This window comes from Lissotriton vulgaris, chromosome 12 (genome assembly GCF_964263255.1).
Source record: "Lissotriton vulgaris chromosome 12, aLisVul1.2, whole genome shotgun sequence".
NCBI lineage: Eukaryota > Metazoa > Chordata > Amphibia > Caudata > Salamandridae > Lissotriton > Lissotriton vulgaris.
The window spans coordinates 157793938-157819468 of record NC_141700.1 but is presented as its reverse complement, the minus strand read 5'-3'; the positions used below and the strand labels follow the sequence as shown (position 1 = coordinate 157819468).

At 45.9% G+C, this 25531-nt stretch overlaps 1 protein-coding gene across 1 annotated transcript in view; it reads left to right on the top strand.

Annotated features, from left to right (window-relative positions):
* Nucleotides 1-367: 367 nt before the first annotated feature.
* Nucleotides 368-25531, top strand: part of LOC147673741 (5-hydroxytryptamine receptor 3A-like) — a 193357-nt gene continuing 168193 nt past the window's right edge. Inside the window, exons 1-2 of the mRNA XM_086945525.1 lie at nucleotides 368-566; nucleotides 1339-1490. Coding sequence (XP_086801651.1) covers nucleotides 368-566; nucleotides 1339-1490 — 351 coding nt within the window. The remainder of the gene's footprint in view (nucleotides 567-1338; nucleotides 1491-25531) is intronic.

The window sequence follows — 25531 nt, the reverse complement described above, 5'->3', positions numbered from 1 at the left end:
ACTTTAGATTACTTCTGGACTCAAGAGGAACCTTTGCCAAGGAGAATAGCTGAAGAGCTGTGAGAATGAGTACTGCCCCTTTGCTGTTTGCTATTTGGGTGCGTGGGGTTGGCCTGCTGTTGCTGTTTCTGACAAGGAGAGGACATAGACTGGAAGTTTGCTTTGAACCTGCTTGAAGAAGATCTCCAAGGGCATGTGTGTGCTGACCTCCTGTTCTGCAGTCTCCGGGACTTAAAGACTTCACCCCAGCTCCCCAGAACTATGCTGCTGAGAGTTCTGACCTGTCGGGGGGTACCTGTTCCAGGTCATGGCCTGTGGAGGTTGTGCTTGCTGTTGGGAGCTGAAATAAACCTGAGGAACTAAGAAAATGGATGCATCACTCTTCTTGTGGCTGTTTTTCCAAGGCAGCACCACTGTGCGAGAAGAATCTCCAAGCATCACTGCTCCACTGCCAAAACGGATGCAGAGTCTGTCGCCACTGCAAAAACGGACACATCAAGGGATCATGGCTAAAGAAACCGATGCAGAGCCGCTTGACGCCGCCACATCGATTGTCGATGCATCCCGTATTTCAATGCATTGTACCTGTGTGACAAGTTTTCCCGATGTATCACCCGCAGACCAGAACCATCTTGGAGTCGACGCATCACTTTACCCTACCGACCGGATTCAACGCATCAGTTCTCCTATGTGAAGCAGAACTTTTGTATCGCCTTCCTTTGGTCTCAGGAACGGACACTTCTCTTTGTTTCTCGACACTACCCATGTCTGCAGCTGTTTGGCCTTGTGAATTTTGATGCATCTACAGGTACTTTGAGAGAAATCACGCATCCATAGTTTTCTATAGACCCAGTTGTTTGGAACATTTTTAAAGTCATAATCTTATTCCATGTAAGTTGTATTTTTGTCAGTTTGGTCTTGTTGAGTTAAGATAAAGATACTTTATTTTTCCAAACTGGTGTGTTGTCCTTTTGTGGTGTTATCACTGTATTACTGTGAGTCTTGAGTACAAATACTTTACACATTTCCTTTGGGATAAGTCTGTCTGCTCATGCCAAGCTACCCAGTGTTTATCCCCCTTACCCTGACTAGAAACAAGGGTCCCTATTTGGACAAATGTACCTACCTCTGCCAAGTAGAGATCCCCATTTCTAACAAACAGAAACAAACCAATAACCTAAAGTGAAATCACATTTGATATATTTGAGCTGTGATTGCAATTATATTTAATACATGTTAAAATCTTCATAAAACTTTAAAAAATTGTTATTTATTGCTCATAAATCTGCCAGCCACTCAATGCATTGCTTCTTAAAGCAGGTTTCTTTCACCCAACAGGAATCAGTCAGAATATCTGCAGTTACAACACTTTGATTGCCAATCTAAGTCTGGATTCTGACAGCCGCCCTTTAAATGGCCGGCCTGTCAAAGACTGGAGGAATCCCTCTCTCATCAGCATTGATATCGATTTGGAAGCTGTTCTTGATATGGTAAGAATATCCAATAATTTCTACTTCCTTAATAGCATGTAACATTTTGAAATATGTGGGTGAAAATAAATAGCGAGAAGTAGAATATCTAATAGTAGTAGATAACTACCCATGATATAACAGAGCCCTAGGTAGAGTGAAACAGAACAAGATCTATAAAACTATACAAATGGCCTCCTCATCTACACAAAAAAACAATATAAACATCAACACATCCTAAAGAAAGAGATATTACATAAGATACAACATACATTATACAAAAAATACATTAAATGTGCACCACATATAACGAACAGAAAGACGAAAGTAAAAGCGCCGACATGTGTTTCGGAAAGGGCAATGTTTATGAATTCTTTCATCAGGGCGCAGACTTCCTCAATCTAAATGATGGGCATTTTATGGCCATCAACATTCATAATACATATTGCGTAATGAAGAAATAGGGCTCTAAAAAACATATGATTATTAGAGTGATGCTGCATCAGGATAAACCTAGGCGAAGCTGGTGAACAGGGAATGTGGAACGGGTATGGGGCATAAACTCAAAAACGGTATAAGAGATTCAGCACCAAGAAATCAAAATATGTCTGGACCAGAGTAATCCAGGTGCCTGATAAAAGGACCACTTTTGAAGCATGTTGGTAGGGAAGAGAGTCAGCCCAGTAAAAAAAAAAATCATTAACAATTTCATTTTGGGACAAAGCAATTTTACCATTAGAGCCATGAATTGAATATATTTGTGTCTTATCTTTTTTTTTTTTTTTTTTTTTTTTTTTTTGGTGTAAGACATTTATTCTTGACCAAGGATAGAGAAGATGTACACTGCGTCACGCCAACAACCCGGAGGCAGGCCGCTATCAGGAAGGGCATACAGAGATTACTGAGAGACAGACTGGAGGCCATCACCCAGCCGGTTGAAACATATAGATGTAATCATGAAATACAATAAAATGTTGAGCGTATGCGGTACAACTTCAGCAAGTAAACGGTCTTACTTTTCGCACAGTGCTATCGACATTTGAAAGATATTTAAAAGCAATAATGCCGCTCCTAAGTAAGTAGCGGTCAATCACCCGCCACAGCGGTCAATGAAAAGGATGTGCCCGTCAGCACCATTTTTCTCCCAACAGACCCCCCCAACAAGCCAAACCAGAAGCAACAAACATTGGTGCAAGTACATGGAAAAAACATCCACACAACATGTCAGTCCACAAAGAGGTCATATGGGCCAGCCTCAGGTCATGTAGAGAAAGGGCTAGCGATATCCAGGGCGAGAGCGTAAAGTTACCTTGTCTGCTCACGTATAGGCGAGGGGTGGGTGGGCGGTGGGGGGGGAGGGGGGCAGGGCGAATGACTAGGTCACAAGACTACCAGTGGGGCGCGGGGGGCCAGGGATTCGATCCGGGTCAGCGTGGGCAGCAGTCGCACAATGTGCGTCCGGGCAGGGTTTGTCAGTGTTAGCGCAGGATTGCGGGATCACCTCAATTTACTTACGCATCGCGCACCTTCAGCCCATGTCGTCTGAAACACTCGTATCACGCGAGGTACCTGGGGTGTCTGAGCTCGTGCGTGCTGTGGTCCACTGTATAAACGGGCCCCATATGTCAGCGGGTCTGGAAGCGGTGGGCATGGTCTCCCAATAATGCGTCAATTGCGTGTGGCCGTAAGTCACGTCTCTGATCCAGCTCTCAAGAGAGGGGGGGGCAGGTCTGCCCCATTGCAGTGCTATCTGTCTCTTGGCATATAAAAGGAGTAATGCATGTAGTTTCCTGTCACAGGGCTCAGTAGCCTTAACATACCCCAGCAGACCCAGCAGTGGGGAAGGTGAATCCTCCCTTCGGGTGATTTGATTTATAGCCGTGAAGATCTCTGACCAGTATGTAGTCAATTTGGGGCAGTTCCAGGCCATATGGATAAAGGACGCTTCTACACCCCCGCATCTCCAGCAAGAGGCATCCTCGCGGATGCCCATTCGGTGTAATAATGTCGGAGTGCGGTAGTATCTGTGTAGGAATTTGAAGTGGATAAGCCGCAGACGATAGTTCGGGGATAGGGCTGTGAGCTGTGTACAGCAATACTCCCATGCGTCGTCCGGCAGTTCGTCCCCTAGGTCCGCAGCCCAGGCGGTCCCGGCAGTGGCCACTGTCACTGGGGCCTGTTCCTGCATGCAATTATATAATCTGGACACCAGCTTTTTGGGGGAGGGCCGTGAAAGCAAGTTTTGGAGGGCAGCCAGTGTGCAGGGCTCTTCCGGGAAGCACAGCCCTATTTTCTTGCAGGACTCTCTAAGGGAATGATATAGCAAATTGTCAGCAAATGTGTAGGGTTGGTCTACTCCATCGGCAGGCATCTCAAGGAAAGTACCATCTGGATATAAGTCAGCAAAGGTGAGAAGCCGATTCCCAAAGACAGTGAGGACGTCGCCTCTGGTCGTCAGACACGGCAGCATCGGGTTGCCCCTCAGGGGGACAGCTGGCGCATAAAGCAGGGAGAGACCGGCTCGCTTCTGAAGTTCGCGCCAGGACCAGCGGACCATTTCCACTGTATCTACCTCGCGCGACGGGCATGTAACCTTACCATACAATGCCACTCGTAATGGCAAGGGGGCGACCACGGCCAGTTCCACCGCCACATGTGGCTGGTAAGGGGTGGGGAACGCCCAGAAATGTAGGAACTGGGCTTGCGCACAAAGTGCGTAAAGCTTCAAGTCTGGGGCACCCAGTCCCCCTTGACGTAGCGGAAGCGTGAGTAGGTCCCAGGAGACTCTGGCCTGACCTCCAGCCCACACCAGCTTAAGCAGCAGTGAGCGGACCCGGGCGTGGAAGTGAGCTGTCATAGGCAGTGGCACATTTACGAACAAGTACAAGAATTTGGGAAGGACCACCATTTTAGCTAATGCAATTCTCGCGACCAGGGACAGCGGCAGTCTATTCCAGACCTCGACCTTCCCTTCCAACCAGTCCACCGCCCTACCAAAATTCATCGACCACAGCTCCTGCACATCTCGGCAGATCCAGATGCCCAAATATTTGACAGCGTCCGTTTCCCATCTGAGGGGGTAGTCAGGGGTAGGTCGTTCAGTGCTCTCCGTCAGGGGGAAGGCCACCGACTTCGTCCAATTAATGGATATCCCCGCCAGGCCCTCAAATCGTACAAATTCCCGGAGTAGCGGGCTCAGGTTATCTTTAGGATTCAGGACATACAGGGTGACATCGTCCGCGTATAGCGAGATTAGTAAGCTTCTAGCACTAAATCCGATGCCCCTGGCGGTGTGGTGTTGTCTGACTCTGGCCGCCAGCGGCTCCATCGCAATCGCAAAGAGGAGCGGCGACAGAGGACAGCCCTGTCTAGTGCCTCGTGAAATACTGAATGGCTTGGAGACGAGACCATTAACGCTCACCCGGGCTTTTGGTTCCATGTAAAGGAGCTTTATCAGAGTCATGAAGTTCTGACTGAATCCCATCCGCCTTAATACACTGAAGAGGTAGGGCCACTCTAATGAGTCGAAGGCTTTGGTGGCGTCCAGAAATACCACTGCCGCCTGTACTGACGGGTGTAAATAATGAAGGACCGAAAAGATCGTTCTGAGATTGTGTGATGTCGCGCGGCCAGGGATGAAGCCTGATTGATCTGGGAGCGCTATCATAGGCAACATCGGTTGTAGCCTATCTGCGATGATTTTTGCGTATATTTTAGCATCAACGTTTATAAGGGACAGGGGCCTATAGGAGTCCAGCTGCTGTTCATCTTTATCCGGCTTGAGGAGTGTAATAATTAGAGCTTCACGCATAGAGTCTGGAAGGGAATTCGATTCGAGAGCCTCGACAAATACAGAGTGTAGTCTCGGCGCTAGTTCAGTAACGTATGTTTTATAGAAGGAGGTGGTCAGGCCATCTGGGCCAGGAGCTTTATTAGCCGGCATACTCTTAATCACCTGGGCAATGTCTTGTGCTGTGACAGTGAGGTCCATGTATTGTCTATGGTTGTTGTTGAACCATACGAGTGCTATGGAGTCAAGAAAGTCTCGCAGCGATGCCGGTGCAGTGGGTTGTCGTGAGGTGTACAGGGTAGCGTAGAAGTCTGCGAAGGCGCCCAACACCGCCTCCTGGCCTATCACAAGTTGTCCGGTGGTATCATAAATAGTGTGTATATAATGTGATTGTGCGCGGGGAGCAATCAGTCTGGCAAGTGTCCTGCTCGGTCTATCCCCTTCCCCATACCTGCGCGCCTCTGCTTGTTTCCCTAGAAATTTCACCTCTCGCTCCGCCTCCTCATTAAAGGCCAGCAATTTGGCCTTTAGAGCGCCTGCAGTCACCAACGACGGGTCAGAACTAAACGCAACATCTAGGGCTTTCAGTTCCCCCTCAATTTTAGCTAGCTCATCCCTTATGGTACGCAGTACCCCTGCTTTGCGTGCTATACATTGACCCCTGATGACAGCCTTAAATGCATCCCACACAATGGCCTCAGATGTGGCAGACCCAGCATTCTCAGCAAAGTAGTTATTTATGTCTTCTCTTATCTCTTCTACGAACACAGGGTCTGTGAGCACGTGTGGGGGGAGGCGCCATTGGAAAGCCCTATGTGTAGCTCCTGGGGGGTGCAGTTCCAACATGCATGGAGCATGGTCTGACAATGATCTAGCCATGATATCAACACTCGATACCCATGTCGCAACTTCGGGAGACACCAACCAGAAGTCTAGCCGCGACCATGCATCCTTATGGCAGGTGTAACAGGTCCCCAGTTGTGCTCCCGGGTTTCTAGCTCGCCATACATCAGACAGCAGTCCCTCACTCATGATATCAGATATCGCCTGACGCGCTCTAGTGTGCTGCGGCCTGCTTGCGCCTCTGCGATCCATGTCATCATTCAACACAGTGTTGAAGTCCCCCCCCAACACAACCGACCGACAGTCCAGTAACACAATTTTCGCCCAAACATTTCTGAAAAAATCAGGATCGTCCACATTGGGGCCATAGATTGCAGCAAGAACAATCGGTCGCCCCTGTAATGACCCATGAAGCAGGACATACCTACCCTCCTCATCCCGCACCTGGGAGTACTCCCGCCAATCCAACCCTCTACGAATGAGTATGGCGACTCCCCTCGCATAATTTGAATAGATGGAAGAATAAACATGTGCCCATCTGGAATGCTTCAGTCGAGCTGAGGGGGCGACATTCAGATGAGTTTCTTGTAGGAAGCATATATCTACATTGTGTCTGGACAACATCCCATGCAGTAAACGGGCCTTCTTGAAGTCCCCAAGGCCCCTAATGTTCCAAGTCCAGAGTTTGATACCTCCCATTAAAGTACTCGTCTGTAACCAGCCCCCACAACACATCCCCGCCCTGTTAGGCCCTTCAGGCACCCAGACGCCATAATTGCAGACCCAGCATGCAAACACATAGGCAGTCTTAGTAGTACATTGCACCAAATACAAACAGGAACTCGCAACTTAGGAACATCTCCCACCCACCCCCCTCCCTCAACAACCCCCAATTAGGTCGTGACATAGCCCAGAAGCATTCACGCAAAGCGTGTAAGTACCCCAACAGCAACAACAAAGGGAGGCACCCCATGAGGCGTGGTGCGCTCGGCAAACACCCCCGTATACACGGGGTGGCTACAGTCAAACTTTCATGTCCCGGGACCTGGCAGTGTCCCCCACCCCGCAATCCACAAGCGCCAAAGGCCACCAATGTCCCAGCGGAAGCGCGGAGTCAGCAGCAAAAGTTAGCGCATAGGCGACTCAATGACTTACCCCAAACGAGTCAGTTCAGTAGGAGCATACCTTTACGATATATCTGTCTAGGCTTTCCAGCCCCAATGCAAAAAGTATTGTGGTCGCCATGCAGGATAAGCTTCGTAGAGGTTTCAGTCATTGTCACTGAGTTGCTCCGAGGCTCCCTCAAGTCGTGGCGATTTTCTCCTGGCTCCAGCACTTATGTGTTTGGCGAACTTGAGGGCAGATTTGGCGTCAGTGAAGAAGTGAGAGGTGTTTTCGTGATGAACTTTCAGCTTCGCCGGGTATAGGAGAGAGTAGGACACACCAGCTTGCAGTAGGATCTTCTTTGCTGGTAGGAATTCCTTACGGGCCGCTTGCACCAGAGGGGTGAAATCCGGGTAGAAGGAAATGTGATTTCCTTGATGCGTGATTGTACCTTTCTCTCTCGCCAAGCGTAGAATGACGTCTCTATCCTGGTAGTTGAGTAGTTTAGCCAGAATTGGGCGCGGAGGGGCGCCCACCGGGGGCTTTTTCCCAAGGGATCTGTGCGCCCTCTCCACCGTGAAAACCGGGGACAGATCCGGATCGAACAGTTCATGGAGGAGGTTCGACACATATGCTTCCATCTTCCCTGTGTTTGTAGTTTCTGGAATGCCTGTAATGCGAACGTTGGATCTCCTGGAGCGTGCTTCCAAATCGTCCGACTTGGCGCGTAAGCTATCAAGTTCCCGCTCTAGCGTCGTGATGTGTCTCTTGGCCTGTTGCTGGAATTCACAACATTCGGTTTGTCTGTTCTCGAGACAGTCTAGCCTCTTCTCGTGAGTGTCCACTTTCGTCTTCACGGTTTCGAGTTGCGCCGCCATATTATCAAGCTTGGTGTCTATGCTCTTCAAGCTGGTTCTCACCTCCATGATGAGGGCCCTAAAATCAATGTCCGGGGTATCACCTTGCGATGACGCCGCGCCCCCATCCGACTCCATCGTCGTGGTCTTCGGCGGTTTTCTATTGTCAAAGCTCAGTTTGGACTGTTTGGCGTCATTTTTCCCCATCCTCGCGTTTAGAATAAGTCACCGGCCACGTAATGGGGCAGCCCCTCACTTCGACTCAGCTTCCAAGTGCACTGCGTACTCTCAGCTGCCCAGGGTGTGCCAGTGCGCGCTAGACGGGGCTATGCCAACTCTGCGTGGAATGGAATCCGCTGCAAGGATTGCCGCGTGCAGCCAGGGCCTCCTCGTGGGTCAAAATGGCGGGCGCCTGCAGTGCAGTTGGGGACCCACCTTCACCCCTAAGAAGGTGCAGCTCAAGGGGTCCAGGGGACCAGGGCAGCTAGGTGTCACTCCAAGCGTGTGGTGCTGAGTTTTGCCGATTCACAGAGCAGTGGGAGGGCTAGGCGCATCTATTCAACAGCGTGCCCCACCATTAAAACCTCCGGCTCCGCCGCAGCACCCGCTCACCTCCACTCCAGCACCTCAGTGACGTGGATGGTGCAGGCGCGTATCCTCTGTCCCCAACCGGGCTCCACTTATGTCCGCTCCGCCTCCGGCGGTCTTAGGATTACTCCCTCTGCGGCGCGACAGCCTCTGTTTAGCCGCCCCAGTCTCCGCTGTCTCCCCGTAGCCGCACGCCAGGTGGAGCCGTCGCCGGCCGCCGTGGGAGAGCCGCTGCAAGTCGCCTCCGGCGGCGCCCTCGGTAGTGGCGCGATGGGCTTCCTCCGCAATTTCACCTCGATCCGCTAGGGCCTTCGCAGCCGCGGCCCAAAGTGTCTCGCGGCTTCCAGGAGCAGGCACTTCCGGATGGGGACAGGACCGGCCCGCCGGCCGGCGAGAGCTTAGTTCGGTTCCGCTTCCACGGACAGCCGCCTCCGCGCTTCAAACTCGGGCCGGAGGAACAGCCAGGTCTGAGGAGCAGAACCCCAAAAGAACAGGGGTCTGCAGCCACCGGGAACAGGATCTAGGAAGGATTAATCAAAGTAGCCGGCGGAGCTCACTCAGAGAGCGGCCATCTCGCTGCTCGGCTAGCCACGCCCCCCGTGTCTTATCTTTTTTAATACTTAAATAGTTGGCCAAAAGACGTTCTGATCTATTAGCATTAAAACACAATTTAGCTTTAGAGTTCGAAAGTTGAATACCAGCTCTTCTGCTAAGGGTTGAATGAAACTCATATCTTTTTGCAATTTCAATCTATATCGAGGATCTATTAGATGTAATACAAAGTCTCTCATATTTTGCAACTTGTTTATCTAGATCTTTAATTTGTGCATTGAAAGTCTTATTTTCATATGCCATGAGAGAAATACAGGCACGTCTAATATAGGCTTTAAAAGCATCCCATTTATTCACCATAGAATTAGAGCCTTCTGGGTTGAGAAGAAAGTAAACGTGAAGAGCATTTGAGAGTTTTGGATTATTTTGTTAATTAAGAACAATACTAGTATTCATTCACCATCTGGATTGCGTTTTAAAATTTGTGTTCAAAACAAAGGAAATGAAGGCATGATCCAAAATATCAAAATTACCAATGGTTGGAGTGACCACAGAGTTAATTAGTTGTCTAGAAATGAATAAATAATCAAGCCATGATTGAGAGTTATCAGGATTAAAAAAAAAATAAACACTTTTTCTGTAGGAAAGTGTGATCGCCAAATATCTACCAACTTTGTAGTTTGAAGAAAAGATTTAAAAGCAGAAAATGCTTTAGGAGGTCAAAATTTAGTGAGAGAAAATCTATCTAATAAAGGATCAGAAATAATGTTGAAATCTCCTCCAACTATAAGAGGAGCGTTACCCAACTTGAGTACTTCAGTAGTTAGATTAGACCAAAATATAGGATCATCAGCTGTCGGACCATATACATTTAGTAAAAACATGACTGAAACTTTAATTTTAGCTATATCATATCTACATTCTGCATCTGAAGATTTACCAAAAATTTGGCAATGTAGAATTTTCGCAAAAAGATAGCAATACCATTTTTTTACCCTATGCAGGAGAAGATATAATGCTAACAACCCGCTTTTTTCATATAATCAAAGACTTTGTCCTCAATATGTGTTTCCTCTATAAAACAAATATCTTCTTTACAAACTCCTAAGTAATATAAACTTTTTGTACGTTTCACAGGATGGCATAACCCTTTGTCATTTAAAGAGATTATTTTCACATTATGAACATTAGCCATAGTAAAAAAGATAGAAGGAAAAAATTACGAAGAGGAGAGAAAAGTAAAGAAAGAATATGAAAAATAGTAGCTCCAGAAGAGGGGAAAAGGAGAGAGTAGGAAAAAAAGAAAAGGTAAACAAACATGAAAAAGCCGACAACAATTAAGCACTAATAACAGGAATGAAACGCACACACGCTTTACAAGCACGACCGAAACCGTTGGAGCCCCATATGAAAATAAACAGTAAATTTGTCAGACATATACGTAACAATCATATTCAAGTAGCAGAATCATGTGTATCCATTGAATGCTGTGAATGTTGATCCAGGAACAATCTTAAATCTTCAGGTCGTTGGAAGGACTTTGAAAAATTATCTTTCCAAATGCGCATTGTTAAAGGGTCAAAAAGACCATATTTAAATCCAAGACTTCTTAACTGAGGGCGAAAGTCCGTGAATTCCTTGCGGATCTTAACAGTATGTTTAGCAAAGTCTTGGTGAATAATGATTATATTACCATTGACCATTAATGATGGAATTTCTCTTGCTGCTTTCCTTATCAAGACCAAATGATGGTGACGTAAAACTTTAAGAATCATTTGTTGTGGTTTTGTATGGTGAGGATTACGATGAAATGGAATCCTATGTTGCTTTATCAATTTCAAATTTCTATGGAAATTTGATGTTTAGAAGGCCAGGAATCAGATTCTCCAAATATAATCTGCAATTGGAACCTTCAACATCCTCTGGTAAGTTAACAATGCTTACGTTATATTGCCTGTTACGATTTTCCATATCCAGAAGGAGGGCAGACATAGGAGAAATTTTCACCACAAGTGGAGTAAATGCATCAATTTTAACTTTATTGTCTTGTATTTTAATTGAATTATCCGAAATTTTCATTGACATACTTGCCATGTCTTTGCAAAGTTTTTTAATCTCTGACGCCATTGTATGTGTGTTAACACGAAGTGTTTGAATTTCGTCAAGAATTAATGTCAAATAAGGTTCACTCGACTCCACCACTTACAACTGGTGCAGTAGCTAAAACAGACTGTGGGGGGTGGTTAGGCCAAAGCCAGGCCGTCTATTGAACACTTACTCCATCCCTCTAACAGACAAGCTGGGTATTATCTCAAGGCAGAGTTGGGAGATGGAGCAGGAGGGAAGAAAACACCACTTCAGATGGCACAAAATTCAGAGGAAAACCCTCACAGCAGCAGTTAAGGACTTCGGAGCACAGCTACCTCATTATGGAAGAAATTCTGACAGAAAAAGCAGAGTTATTAGTCGACAAACGGGCTGCTAAATTCAGAGCTCACCGGGATACAGTCATTTTGTTTCGCACGCTCATGCGTCAACCCCAGCCCACCTACACTTTTAAAGGAGATGAGAGATCACCCTGCAGGCTGGTGCAGTCAGTGACTGCACCCCCCTGCAAGGGGATGTCGGGGGGGTCCATAGGACCCCCTTTCTCCCTTCCAGAGGGCTGCTCTCTGGGGGCGCACTGACAGCCCCCTGACCGCTTCTTTGCCTCTGCGCCCAAGTCTGTCATACGGAACAGTGCAGAGGCAATGGGGTTTCCTCATTTGCATGCATCACGCCCTCATGCAAATGAGGGAACGCTCCCTGAAGATAGTGCTGGCGCTTTATGTGCACCAGTTCTATCTGTACTACAGAAATGGCTGCACAAGTGTCTGCAGCCCCTTCTGTAACACTAAAGTGCCCGGGGGCGCGCACTGTGGGCACAAGCACCTGTTGCACCCCCCAAAGCACTTTCTGTAATACAGCCCCTTGGCTTCCAATCATACAGAAAAACGAAATGTATTCACAATTGATTCTCTAAATCACTCCAATCTTCTTAACATTTCACTCACATACAAGGCATTCTTTTTTTTCCTTTCATTTTCATGTTTCACCTCTGTCACTTGTGACAAAGCGCTACGAGTAGCTCCTGTATCAACCAGGAACCGATCAGTAGAACCCAAACATGTGCTGTAACATAAGGACCCCTCTGATCTACTGGCACTTTAACTGATTCCTTACCCCATCCTACGCAATCCTATTCATACTGTGAATCGTGCTGCTCAGGAGGTACATAATCAGACATTTGGTATTGATTTCGTCGATCAAAAACATTGGACCCATCTCGTGGTCGCATATTAGATTCAAACCTAGCTCGATCACTCGTGTTGCCCCTAGGGCCTGAAGAACCTCCTCTACCCCTCATGGATCCCTGTACACGCTCTTGCCGCTGTGCACGCAACAATGGACACTCATTCGCCCAATGACCTTTCTGCCTGCAATATGCACATTGATCCCGGGCCAAATCAGTACGGCCCGAAAAAGAACCAGGGAAATTCCGACCGCCCCTTTCATTACCTCTACGAGGCGGCCCATACACCTGCGCTAACATAACCTTAGTTTTCAAATCTTTAGATTTCTTTTCTTCACTACCCTTCGCTTCTAATTCCTGACGCTCATAATACTGAGCCATCGTCAGGAGGGATGCTGGCGTCGAAGTCATCCAAGAGCTTTTGCTCGCTTTTAATCGAGCTGCTACTCCCGGTAATAAATTCGAAACATATTTATCAACAAAAAGATGTCGACCTGTGTCGTCCGTAAACGACTGGCCGCTAAAATCATGGAAAGTTTCCACAAATCGTGTAAAGAAATCTGAAACTGATTAATCTATTTTCTGTTTACATGACGCTAACATAGTCCAATCAATCTTTTTAGGGGGGGATAAGCGTTTCTAATTTAGTCAAGATAGCAGCGGGAAGATCTAAAATCGACTGGGGCGGTTTCTGTGCAGGTTTCCTCTCTCTATCCTCATCCTCAAGATCCGCCCATCTAACTTCAAATGTCTGAAGGTCATCTACCTTTTGTATAGACCTCCACATATCTGGGGGTAATATAAGCCCGAAAAACAAGTCAATATCGGCCAGGGTCATAGTACAAGAATTCAGAGCCCCCTTTACTTCCTCATAAAAGGCTGCGGGATTCTTTCGTGGATCAGGTAATGCCGCTTTTAATGCCATAACATCTGCTCTATTCCAAGGAGTATAAACCCAGTTATAAATGAAGTATCCTTGAGCATCCGCTGACCCTCTATCCGGACTAGTACCCGCTCCTTTAGGAGGAACGTACAAAGGCGCCGCCACCCGCATTGGTTTAACATGCATTGCATCGATCTTATCTGAAAAAAAGATGGATGACTGCTTCCCGCCGCCACTCGGATTCGTTTGCTCCTCGCCAGCTTTCCTTTTCTGCGCTTCATCCCGTAGCCGAAACATCTCATCCCGCAACGCAAATATCCGTCGAATCGCATCAGGCACCTGAGAAGGAAGAAAAAGACCTTTACGCATTTCTTTAGAATCGGCTATCACATCATCTGGTTCAAGAACATCAGAAAATTTCCGAAAAGCTGTTGCTACTTCATTAGAAACAAATTCAATAAAGTATAGTTTCTCCCTATCCTCCCGTGCTTCAAGCTCTTCCAATAAATCTGTCAGGGAGACAGCATCTTTGTTGACCCGGTAAGCAATCTTACGGAGTTCAGCCATACGCTCGGTCGACAACATAAACCGCGTATCCACTTTCTGCCCAGGCGGTCCAAAATCTGGATCTCCTCCTCTCGGGGAAGACGGGTCAGCGTACGGGGGCGGAGAGCGATCTAATAACGAAAAATCATCATCCGATTTATTAAGGACAGGATAAAGAGGCTGTCGAACAGGATACTGGCCAGATATTTGCAACCGACGTTCTTTCTCCTGCTTCTCTTCTAATTCCTTTGCTTCTCGCTTTTTCGCCTCGTGCGCTCTCTCACGCTCACTCTTACGTTGCTCCTTCTCAATCAGTGCCTGCTCACGCTTCTCACGCTCTCGCACCTTTCACCCACATACGTATACACTCAAACATATCTTGTCTCACTCGCCGCTTAAACATACACTGCTCCACATACTCAATTTTCCGCAAATCAAATGATCCATACATAGGCCATCGTAACTCAGGATCCTTTTTGGTATATTTCCTCCATAATGTGCTGTACATTATGGGGGAAAGACCAAATTTTACATACATATCCCTATTCGGCGTCCCTTCCGGGGGAGCCGGCTGTGATTCTTCAAGTATCAACCGGTCATTTCCAAAACAGCAGCACCACTTACGAAGTGCGCTAAAACAGGCATGTCGAAAAATAGTGCAAACTATGCAATATTATAATTAAAATAGCGCTTAAAACGTTGCGCCCCTCAAATCCAAAGATCAGGAGAAATATCTCCACATTGCCTGCCTATATGAGTTGCAACGCATATATGAGTATCACCAAACCAAACAATATGACTAGTCAACTCAAACAAACAAACAAATTAGTCGGGGCAAGCGTATCCTAAAACTGCCTTGCCAATCAAGACTACCAAAGGCTCGCAGCAAGTACCCTACAACGATTCTTACCAATCAAGAGCGTCCAGATTCCAACTGCCAAGTTCCAAATTCGCCCAAACGGCCACTATGCGGCAAACGAACAGAAGAGGTCTCAGTCGATGACCGGCGCCACCCAGATGGTCAGATCGGAAGGGAAGGAAGAATACCTCGGGATGCCAGGACTAAAGGTGCCGCTGGCAGTGATCATGTCCCCGGCAAGGTTCCAATCCTTTGTCACGACCAGTCCTTCGAGCACCCGAGTCGTCGATGAGCCCCACGTGACGGGCACCAATTGATGAGTACAGGCCTCAGCAAGGTCTGTGAGAGCAAAAGGGTTCACCCTTCTGTGCACGAAGTCTTCAGACTACAAAAGAAATTGGCACGCAAACTGGAAATACAAAGACATAGTTTAATAAACCTTTAAAGGTGGTACTACAGCCTACACAACACTCTACAGTATTGTACAAGGTAGCACAAAGAACTCAGACATGTGGTCCCCTTTTATACACAAAGAAGGGGCTCATAAGTAGGCGGTTACAGCTCAAAGCATGATTTACAACCATATATGGACATTTCTCGAACATGATCGATACATGGGTGGAGTTATCGGTTCTTGAGACCCGCCGAATACACATTCCAATCTTCGCTAATCAAAAACAGATGTGACTCCTACTGGGCATGCGCTAGAAGCACAAAGAACTATTTATAGCCTGTTGCTGGGCAAACTTCAGGGGTGACGATCAGTGAGGTAGGACTCGCCTCGAGGCGAGCACATGGCAATGTATAGCATTCAAGACGGACGCCAGAAAACAAAATGGAGTCTGGCCGTATTTCAAGTACGGGCGGGAAAACTAGAATAAAGACATGATAGCATGTCTTCAGCGAATGTTTAATACTATTGCTGTTTTATTTACAACACATTTGTTAAAGCCAAGAGATCATTAAAAATTGATTATTATTACCCTGTGTTAAAGCCTGTAGACAGTTATTTTATTACATGGAAGATCACTGATTACCGTAGCAGGCAAGGGTTTTGGTGTTGGTCGCCCCTCCAGCAAACCCTGGGTGTAGAAGATCAGAACTACAAAAATCGATTTAAGTGCTATTTGAAAGGATTATAAATTGATATGACAAATGTGAGTTTACAGATATTTGTAATTTTATGACTGTATACCTGATGGTTACTTTTAGAGGAAACTTTTGTGCAATGCAGTAGACCTTGGGGCTTATGGTGAACAGCCAATGATAAATGGTTTTGTTCGAGGCCACTGGTCAGATCTGTTTATTATGAAACACTATGACAAAGGCAGTAGCCCTAACTTATTCATTGTGACAGGATTGTGTAAAGCCAATAGCCTTTTAAGAATGGAATGGCATTATTCTGTATTAAACCCTCTAGACTGGTATCTATTACATGTAATCTCACATCATGCTGTCCTAAGCAATGGGTTTACTGTTGGTTATCCCATCAAACAAACTCTGGGGGGAAAGATTTGTGCTGTTAGAATCCTTGTTAGGCCCGCATTAGAGGGGTTATATATTGGTTTGCCGTAGGTAATTATGTATATAATTATTTTAATACTGTATGCCTGACTTGTGGGAAAGATTAAGTACAATATAGCAGGCCTGAGTTTTTATGGCACCATACCAATTTCATATGCTTAATGCCTCATTAGATAATTGGGTAAAGTTATGTTAAAATTATATTTAAATTATTTAAAGTTAAAAGAAAATCTGTAGGCCTGACTTATTTATTGGGCAATATTTTTTGCCAAAGACAATAGTCCTTTAAAGGTGGGTTGGTATTAACCTGTGTCAAGGCATTTAGACAAGTATTTTTTGACATGGAATCTGACAGATTAACACAGTAGACAAGGCTTGTAGTATTAGGTACATTTTTTGACAAAGCCTTTGGGTAACATATTTCCACTCACAGTCAGAATCCGCATTGGGTCTTCTTCACATGAGGTGGGGGTGAATATTATTTTGTCAACTGTAATTTTGTACATATTTGTAATTGTATGCCTGTATGCATGATAGTCGCCTTGTGCTGAATCGTATGCTCACTACAATAGGCCTGAGTTGGTTATGTAACAGACCAGTATTGAAGGCTTTAGGCCTGATGGGCTAACATAAGCAAAATCCGCTCCTCTTCATACCCTATCTTTGATACTAATACAAGAACTAATTTCTGTAAGCTCTTTTAGAGTCTTTAAGTTGAATAGTGATTAGTAGATTCTCACAAGTAAATTATCACCGAAAACTTTAAACAAAATTGATCTATATAATATTTAATCACAAAATCTCTCTAGATATCATGAATCTAACCCCTCCAACCAAATTAGATATCAATATAGATTGAACAAGAAGTCCATTATTTGTTTTAGCTACATCAAAAGAAACAATCAGAGCATGTTTCTTTCACAGGCCACCAAACGAGGACATCTAAAAATATTGACACACGTGTTGCTGGGAATTCCCAAATTTATATTCCACCTTTTTGATCACTGGCTGATGCGTGTTTAATATTATCAGATATAATCTTGAATTTCATCACATAAGACGTGGGTTTCTGGATTGGTAATGTGGGTGCTTCTAATTCCCAGATAGTACTAATGTGGTGACCTTCAACTTCTGGTGGTTCTTGATTAATTTTCCTGTACATGTTCCTTCTTTGATACTCCAAAGAAGTCCAGTCTGTGAGCATCTCAGCGGCCAGGGAGGGGAGGCTGACTCTCCAATGCAGTCTTTTAGCACTTCAGAGGCAGGGGTCAGCCTGGTCATAGATAGAGAATTAATTTGTTAGAAACCTAATAATAATACCATACCATACCAATATTTCTTTATTTCGTTTTTTCATCATAAAAGAGCAATCACACATGTACAAACAAGGTAAAATAGATAAAAACGTTAAAAACAGATAAAACAATTCATCTAAGAAATTGTGTTTAGAATAAGAAGATTGTAGGAGAATCAGTCATAATCCAGTCCTTGGTTTTGCATATTGAGGAAGTTGCTCCTGGCCCATCACATGGAATTTAAAAAACGTGAGACCACATAAACTATATGGGAATCAGTATTATATTTTAATATTCTGAATGCTTCCTTGCAGTGGGTTGTGCCTAGGTTTTTACATAGCTGTACCTACCATCTTGTTCTAATTGTGTGATAACCTGGGCAGAAAAAGAACACACGGAGCTCAGACTCAACGCACATGTTGCAGGCTGGTTACCCACTTGGATTTCCACCCAACCATTTGCACGTCAGAGCACGCAGTGGTAGACAGCCGTGACGAAACTGCACATAAAGTTTATTGCCCATTACTGGGCGAATTTCCTCATGGCATGCCTCCAACTTGCATGTGTCTTTCACATCCAAAAAGTGTAGTGTAAGGGAACCGTGGTTGGATCCAGCGCGAAGTTTAGTGGTTATTCCGCCCCAATAGCTAGAATTTAAGAGTTTACGTAATATTCTCAAGCAAGCTATGTCAGGGTTGTCCCATAGATCTTTTAGCCCATAAAGGCTTTCCCTAATAAATAGGAGCCAAGGCAACTTTCCTAAGCCGGGGATTCTTAGGATTTCCAGTAGCTCCAATCTGTACTCTGCCAGTTCAAGTGTTACCCAGACCCGCCGCCACAAAAGTAGTGGCCTGCATCCAATACCCTCAGCAATAGATCTCACCCCAAGGTCCATGCGCAGCGGAACCAAAGGGGAGCTTATCAGTAGTCCAAATAATTGTCTGAGGAATTTGTTCTCAGCAGTGACCATAAGCCCATCGTTAGAGTGCCCCCATAATTCTGCCATGTATAGGGTGGCACTCCTAGCCTGGGTTTTATAGATCTCCATGACCGAGCTCACAGGTTTGTGGAAGGACTTTCGGAAGAACTTGGCCAAACCGCCTGTAGTTTGTGTCAGTTTGAGATTAGATTTACTGATTTGGGTCCCCCAGCTCATGTTTTCGGTAAGAGTTAGACCCAAATAGTCGAATACAGAGACCTGCTCCAGAGGAGTGCCGTTCATACTCAGGTTGGGTCGTGTAGATTTCCTAGGGTGAGAATCATGTATATGGTCTTTTGTATGTTGATCTCTAATCCCCTAATCCTACAGAACTCACAAAACGCATCTAAAATTCTTTGGATGCCCATTGGAGACTTTGAAAGGAGAAAGGTACTGTCTGCAAAATCATGGCAGGAAATTGCTTTGTGCGTTTTTAGGAGCATCTACCAAACCATTGATGTAAATGAAGAAGATGGTAGGAGATGGTAGGAGCAAGCGCACATCCCTGTCTAACTCCCCTGTTTACAGGGATGGGCTGCGTCAGTTCCCCACTTTTCCCATATCTAATTTGGGCATAGTTTCCGTTGTGTAGCCTTCTCAATATGTCTAGAAGCGTCTCTCGGTACCAAGTCGAATGCACGCTTCAGATCAACAAAGACCAAGTACAGGCTGCTCCCCTCCAGATGGACTGTTTTCCAATAGAGGAGCTGGTGCCTGAGAATTTGGTCTATTGTTGATGTTTACTCCATAACACCTGCATGTAGAGAAGTCAGGATCTTTTGTTCCTCCAGCCAGGACTGCAGATGATCTAGGAGAATCCTGGCAAAAACTTTCTGCGAGACATCAATCAAGCTGATTGGTCTTTAATTTGCCGGTGGTAATGGAGATCCCTTCTTGTATACTGGATGTTCTCAGCACTTAAACAGGTTGCAGGAAGGGCCATTCCCTGTAGGATGGAGTTGAAGATCCCCCAAAATTAAGGGCCCCAGATCTTAGGTTGAGCCCGATACAGGTCCCCTGGGATCTTATCCAGGCTGGCAGCCTTACCAGGTGCTATTTTGTTTAAGGCTTTACAGACTTCTGACATGGCTTTCTCAGGAATGACTATTCCAGAAACCAAGGGAGTCGGAGATACTAGAGTCTGGTTTCTCTCTGGGTCATCTTGTGGGGCATAGAGGGTTAAGAAATGTTCTTTCCAACACCCGCGATATTTGGCTCAAGGGCCGCTTGGCTATTTTTACTACCAGTAGATACAATGCTCCAGAGTGATTTCATGTCTTTGGATTCCAGGGACGGTTTTAGGTTGTCCCACTGGTCTATTTTCCAAGTGGATATAGCAGCTGCAATAGTGGATTTATAGTGATACCTGTCTGTTTTGACTATGAGATTTCACTTTGTTTTTATGGCCTCTAATGCCTTTTTGGCAGCCCGGCAATCCTCGTTAAACCAAGATTGCCTTGGCTTCCTGCCACGGCCCCTGGTGCACGTGGTCCAAAACACCTCCTCCAGCTTAGTGACTATGGATTCATTCATCATTGCAACCTCATCAAGAGAGGCGGCGAGGTCTTCAAGCTTCACTATCTCTGATAGGGCCTCAATATTGGGAATAATGGCATTAAATAGGAGAGCCATTTTCTCGTGGGATTTTTCTACCCAGGTCCACCTAACTTTCCGCCTGTTGTTTGTTAGGGTCAGTCTATGATCAACAGTGGCTGAATTTGCAGATTTTTCACCAGTGGATGGGAGATTGAGTACAAGTATTAAAGTGTTGTGGTCACTATCATGACGTGGGCAGGCAGTGAAATCATTAGCCAGAGGCCAAAGCCTAGTTTCTAGAAGCATATAGTCCAGAATAGAGGAGTGGCCCACTCCGTTGAAGGTATGGTTCCCTGGGGAATCTGATCTAAAGCGACCATTGCAGGCTTGCAGGGAATACATCAAGGTAAGAGTTGTAACCTGGAGTTCCAGTGGAGTCCAGGCCCTAATTGGGGGAATATTGATCTCGGGGATGGCACACAATGCATCCTCCTCTAATGAGGGTACCCCCGTTAGATCTTTCAGTGGTTCAAATTGGCAATTTAGATCGCCTCCCACCACCACTAAAGCATTGTTTGGGAGGTTAGCTAACAAATTGTCAAGATGTTCGATGGTTGGTGACTCTTGGCCAAAAGTGACCGGCCTTGAGTATATGTTAATTAGGGCGATTACCAACTCTGCCTTGAATGTCAGTACAAGGCACAGTATGTCAGGGGAATTGTGCATCACTAGGGTAATCAGACATCCTAGATGACTCCCAACCCACGAGCAGAGCCCACCAGAGGGTCTGCCTCGTCCATTGGTCACAGCCGGAATATGAAATGAAGCAAAACCCTTACGAGTTGAATTCTCCGCTGCCATGGTTTCCTGGAACATGCAGATATCACTCTTGTCTATGTCCTCGGAATCTTGTTTGCGGTCCAGGGAAGGCATGGCTTGGCAGTTCGGGCTGGACTGTTACCATGAGGCACAGGGTCAGACTGATTTGCATATGGCCATGTCTGAACTGGGGTGGTGAGGAGTGCAAAAAAACGATGGGTTTAGGCCCAGATCTCTGTACTGGGGTGAATGTATGACATTGTTCGGCATTCTGTCCATCAACTGTGGTTTTTGCACTTTACGCAACAGAGCATAACCTTGTCACACATCAGTACTTACATTTCACTAGCTACCCTTGTTATTTATCTTACAGTTTTATTACTTAATCCAGCATTTAGTTAACTTTCCCAGACTGCACGCATTTCAAGCGTGTTTTTCTTTTGTTCTACAGCAATTATTTAAATATTAGCTTTTTGGGTGAGCACACATTTACTTTGGCCTTTCATTCACTTACTCTGCCAACATGCATTTGTTTGCATGTTGGCATCATAGTCTTTAAAATTGATCTCTACGTGCCTTATACACGTGGAGTTGACAAATTTCTGCTTAATTTATTTATTTTCTGTGCTCATACATACCTGTTTTAAAGGTAAACCTACGGGCATCAATTAAAATTTTAAACAGCAGGAAATGCACACGTTTTTACAACTAGAAGAGCAGAATCATGCAAACTGAAAGCTACTGCCTAGATTACATAAGGGTTGCATGTTTGCACATCCAAAGCTGACAGCTTTAGACCTCGGAATCCAGGTTAAAGTCTCAGTGCATGTTCAAAATCCTGTGTTTTTGGTCATATTACTTAAATGTATATTTGTTTAATGTAACTGGGGCTGATGTAAAAGTGCTCTTTATACCTTCAGGTGGAGTTCAGGCTATATAAAAAATGGAAATACAACATAACCAAAAACATGTGGCCTTTATTTGAGCACCTTTTTGGGAAATGTGCTTCTAATGTCTATGCTTCTATACGCTTTTGAGGTTCAAATAAAACAGAGTTGTTTAAAGCATGCCAGCAAGCTACATACATTTGTTAGGAAACCGCAAGCTTGATTTATTTACTTACTGTAGGCATACATTTGAAACAAACATTATATTGTTGTTATTTATAAGGACAAGATCACACATACACTAAAGACTAGCGCTTACATTACCTAAAGATTGCACGGTTGCACATGTGCCTATTGCACGATGGATTTAGGCCCAGATCTCTGTACTGGGGTGAATGTATGACATTGTTCTGCATTCTGTCCATCAACTGTTGTTTTTGCATTTTTCACCCCGAGTGGGATGGGTATGCTCAGACGTGAGTCCCATGCTCTCCACACCACTGGAGTCAAGCTATCCAGGCTGAAGAAGGCTGATAGCCAGAAACCGGTCCTAGGATGCTTGATTCCGGTCCAGTAAAGACATGGCTTGGCAGTTCGGGCTGGACTATTCCCATGAGGCACAGGGTCAAGGCTGATTTGCATATGGCCATGTCTGAACTGGGGTGGTGTGGAGTGCAAAAAAACGATGGATTTAGGCCCAGATCTCTGTACTGGGGTGAATGTATGACATTGTTCTGCATTCTGCCCATCAACTGTTGTTTTTGCATTTATACGCTTTGAGGCTCTGACTCCTTTCAAATAAAACAGAGTTGTTTAAAGCATGCCAGCAAGCTACATACATTTGTTAGGTAACCGACGCTTGATTTATTTACTTACTGTAGGCATACATTTGAAACAAACATTACATTGTCACTATCAGCCCGCCCCAGCGTTGCCCGGAGCAGAAGGGGGCTGGGGGCAGCATTTGAAGCTTGCGTGCACTAAGGGTTCCTGGCCGTCCCTGTGTGCGCACCCACTCCCGCCCGACCCCCTCTTGCCCTGACTCCAATGTGTGTCTTTACCTTACCTTAGCCGCAGTTGGGGGCTGGGGGCAGCATTTGAGGCTTGCGTGCAGTAAGGGTTCCCGCCCGTCCCTCTGTGCGCACCCACTCCCGCCCCGACCCCTCCCGCCCGACTCCAATGTGTGCCCTTACCTTAGCCGCCGTTGGGGGCTGGGGGCAGCATTTGAGGCTTGCGTGCAGTAAGGGCTCCTGTCCGTCCCTGTGTGCGCATCCACTCCCGCCCGACCCCCTCCCGCCCGACTCCAATGTGTGCCTTTACCTTACCTTAGCCGCAGTTGGGGGCTGGGGGCAGCATTTGAGACTTGCGTGCAGTAAGGGCTCCAGCCCGTCCCTCTGTGCGCACCCACTTCCGCCCCGACCCCCTCCCGCCCGACCCCAATGTGTGTCCTTACCTAAGCTGCCGTTGGGGGCTGGGGGCATCATTTGAGGCTTGCCTGCAGTAAGGGCTCCCGCCCGTCCCTGTGTGCATACCCACTCCCGCCCGACTCCAATGTGTGCCTTTACCTTATCTGAGCCGCCGCTCCTCCCCGCGCTCCTCACTTCACCGCCGCTCCATGTCCGCTGCTCCTCCTCATCATGACGCACCTGAGCCGCCACTTCTCCCCGCACTCCTCACTTCACCGCCGCTCCATGTCCGCCGCTCCTCCTCGTCATGACGCACCTGAGCCGCCGCTTCTCCCCGCACTCCTCACTTCACCGCCGCTCCATGTCCGCCGCTCCTCCTCATCATCACGCACATCGTGGCCAGTGCTACGTCGCGGCCAGCGCAGCGTCGCGGCCGGCGCTACTTTCAGGGCACTACTTTTTTTTAAAACTTATATTTTTAAATTTACATTTATTTTAAATGTTTTATAGCCTAGGTCCATCTGCACACCCTGACAATTTCTACGATGTATCGGGTGTGAGGATTGCCGCTGTGGTTTCCGAGTTTACCTGGCTCAAAGGTTTGTGTTCTCTCTTTATAATACTAGTATAGATTATTTATAAGGACAAGATCATACATACACTAAAGACCAGCACTTACATTACCTAAAGATTGCACGGTTGCACACGTGCTTATTGGCAATGTTGCACTCTAGTTTTTTTAGACAACATGATGGCCTTGAAGTTATTGGGGCGCTTTAATTGAGCACCAGTTAAGTGCACAATGACACATCAATGTTTTTGGTAGGCGTGGGGAGATGAAGTGATTTGCCCAGAATCACAGGATGTTGAGCCGAGACACACTCGAACATGGTCCCCCAGCTCCAAAGTTGGTAGCTGTGGCCGTTTCGCCAGGTCCGAGCCATTACATTCTTAATCCGAGCCTTGCTTTCTTCTCTGTCTGACAGAAGGCGCTTTAAGCACATCATTGTGAGGTGTAGCAAGGCTGCATGTGCCTCCTGAGATAGGAGTCCATCTCTAAACTTGCCTGACCTCCAGCACTTGTTACACTTGCTAGCACTGTCTGGGCCTAGGTCGCAGATCATTAGTACTAGTTTAAACCCAAATATAGCAATAAGCAACAGAAAGGTGACCAGTCAACCTTTGCAAATGGCATTCCACTGCTCAACATTGCATTTTCAGTAACTTTTGAACCATTTGGGCTAGAAGCTTCTTTTTTTTTTAGATCTGCAGATAATGCATCTGTTGGTGGGTTATGTGGCAAGTGTGGAAGATCCATAATTGCGTGAAAATGCTGTTATCGCACATATTGTATGTCTCAATAACCCAGCCATAACACTTACGAAGTTTCAGTAACTTCTATTGCACAACTGCTCACCAAGCTTCAACTTACAGCCCTTAAAACCTTATTATTATTCACATAACAAAAGCAAATGCATTTACCAATGCTTGTTTTATGCTGCTGCTATTGGGTTGCATACACTCTTCTCCAAATCTTCAATTAATCTATTCTCGTTCAAAGAAATTACAATTTAAAAGGATGTGAGATCCACTGAACGGCGACTTAATATAAAATGTTGCCTACCCCCTGCAAAATGCGAGGAGGGCCCCCTGGTCTCTCATATGCACAGATATTCATTGGCCTTGGGAGTAAAGAACTGCGGGGAATGAGATTTTGATACCCTTTTGATCACTTAGATACTAATCTCATTCATCAATTTGGATCGGTTGTTTTCTGTCATTGAGTAAAAGACAAACCCCGCATAGGTTAGATAAACCCCAATAAACTGACGCAACTCTGAAGAACCACTTACAACTGATGAAGTTTTAAGATTTTATATAAAATCAGGATAAGTGCATATACAATCCTCTCAGGATAAGTCTCAATAAGTATACAAAGAATACAATTAAAACCAATTCCAAATCTCCAGATTAAAGCATCGATACAATGTGGTCCTGTTGCGTCATCTACAAAAGAATAGACAAGTTAATTCTGTCCCTACTCTGTACTAAGTGAAATCCCTACTTCGCAAGTTCCTTACCTAAAAAGGTGTCAGCAGTTTGACTTCCAAAGAAGTTCAAGCTCTCTTAACTCCTAATGGTAATTCCTATCGAGAAGCAGTACCCTCTCTGCCTACCCATCCGCTCTCTAAGGGTCCTCGGCCTACTGCTCCCTTGCGCTCTGTTCTTTCTCTCTCTGACTTCTCAGGACATCTGCTCAAGTCATCTGCGCTATCTTCTTCCCGGGGTACTGTCCCTAAAA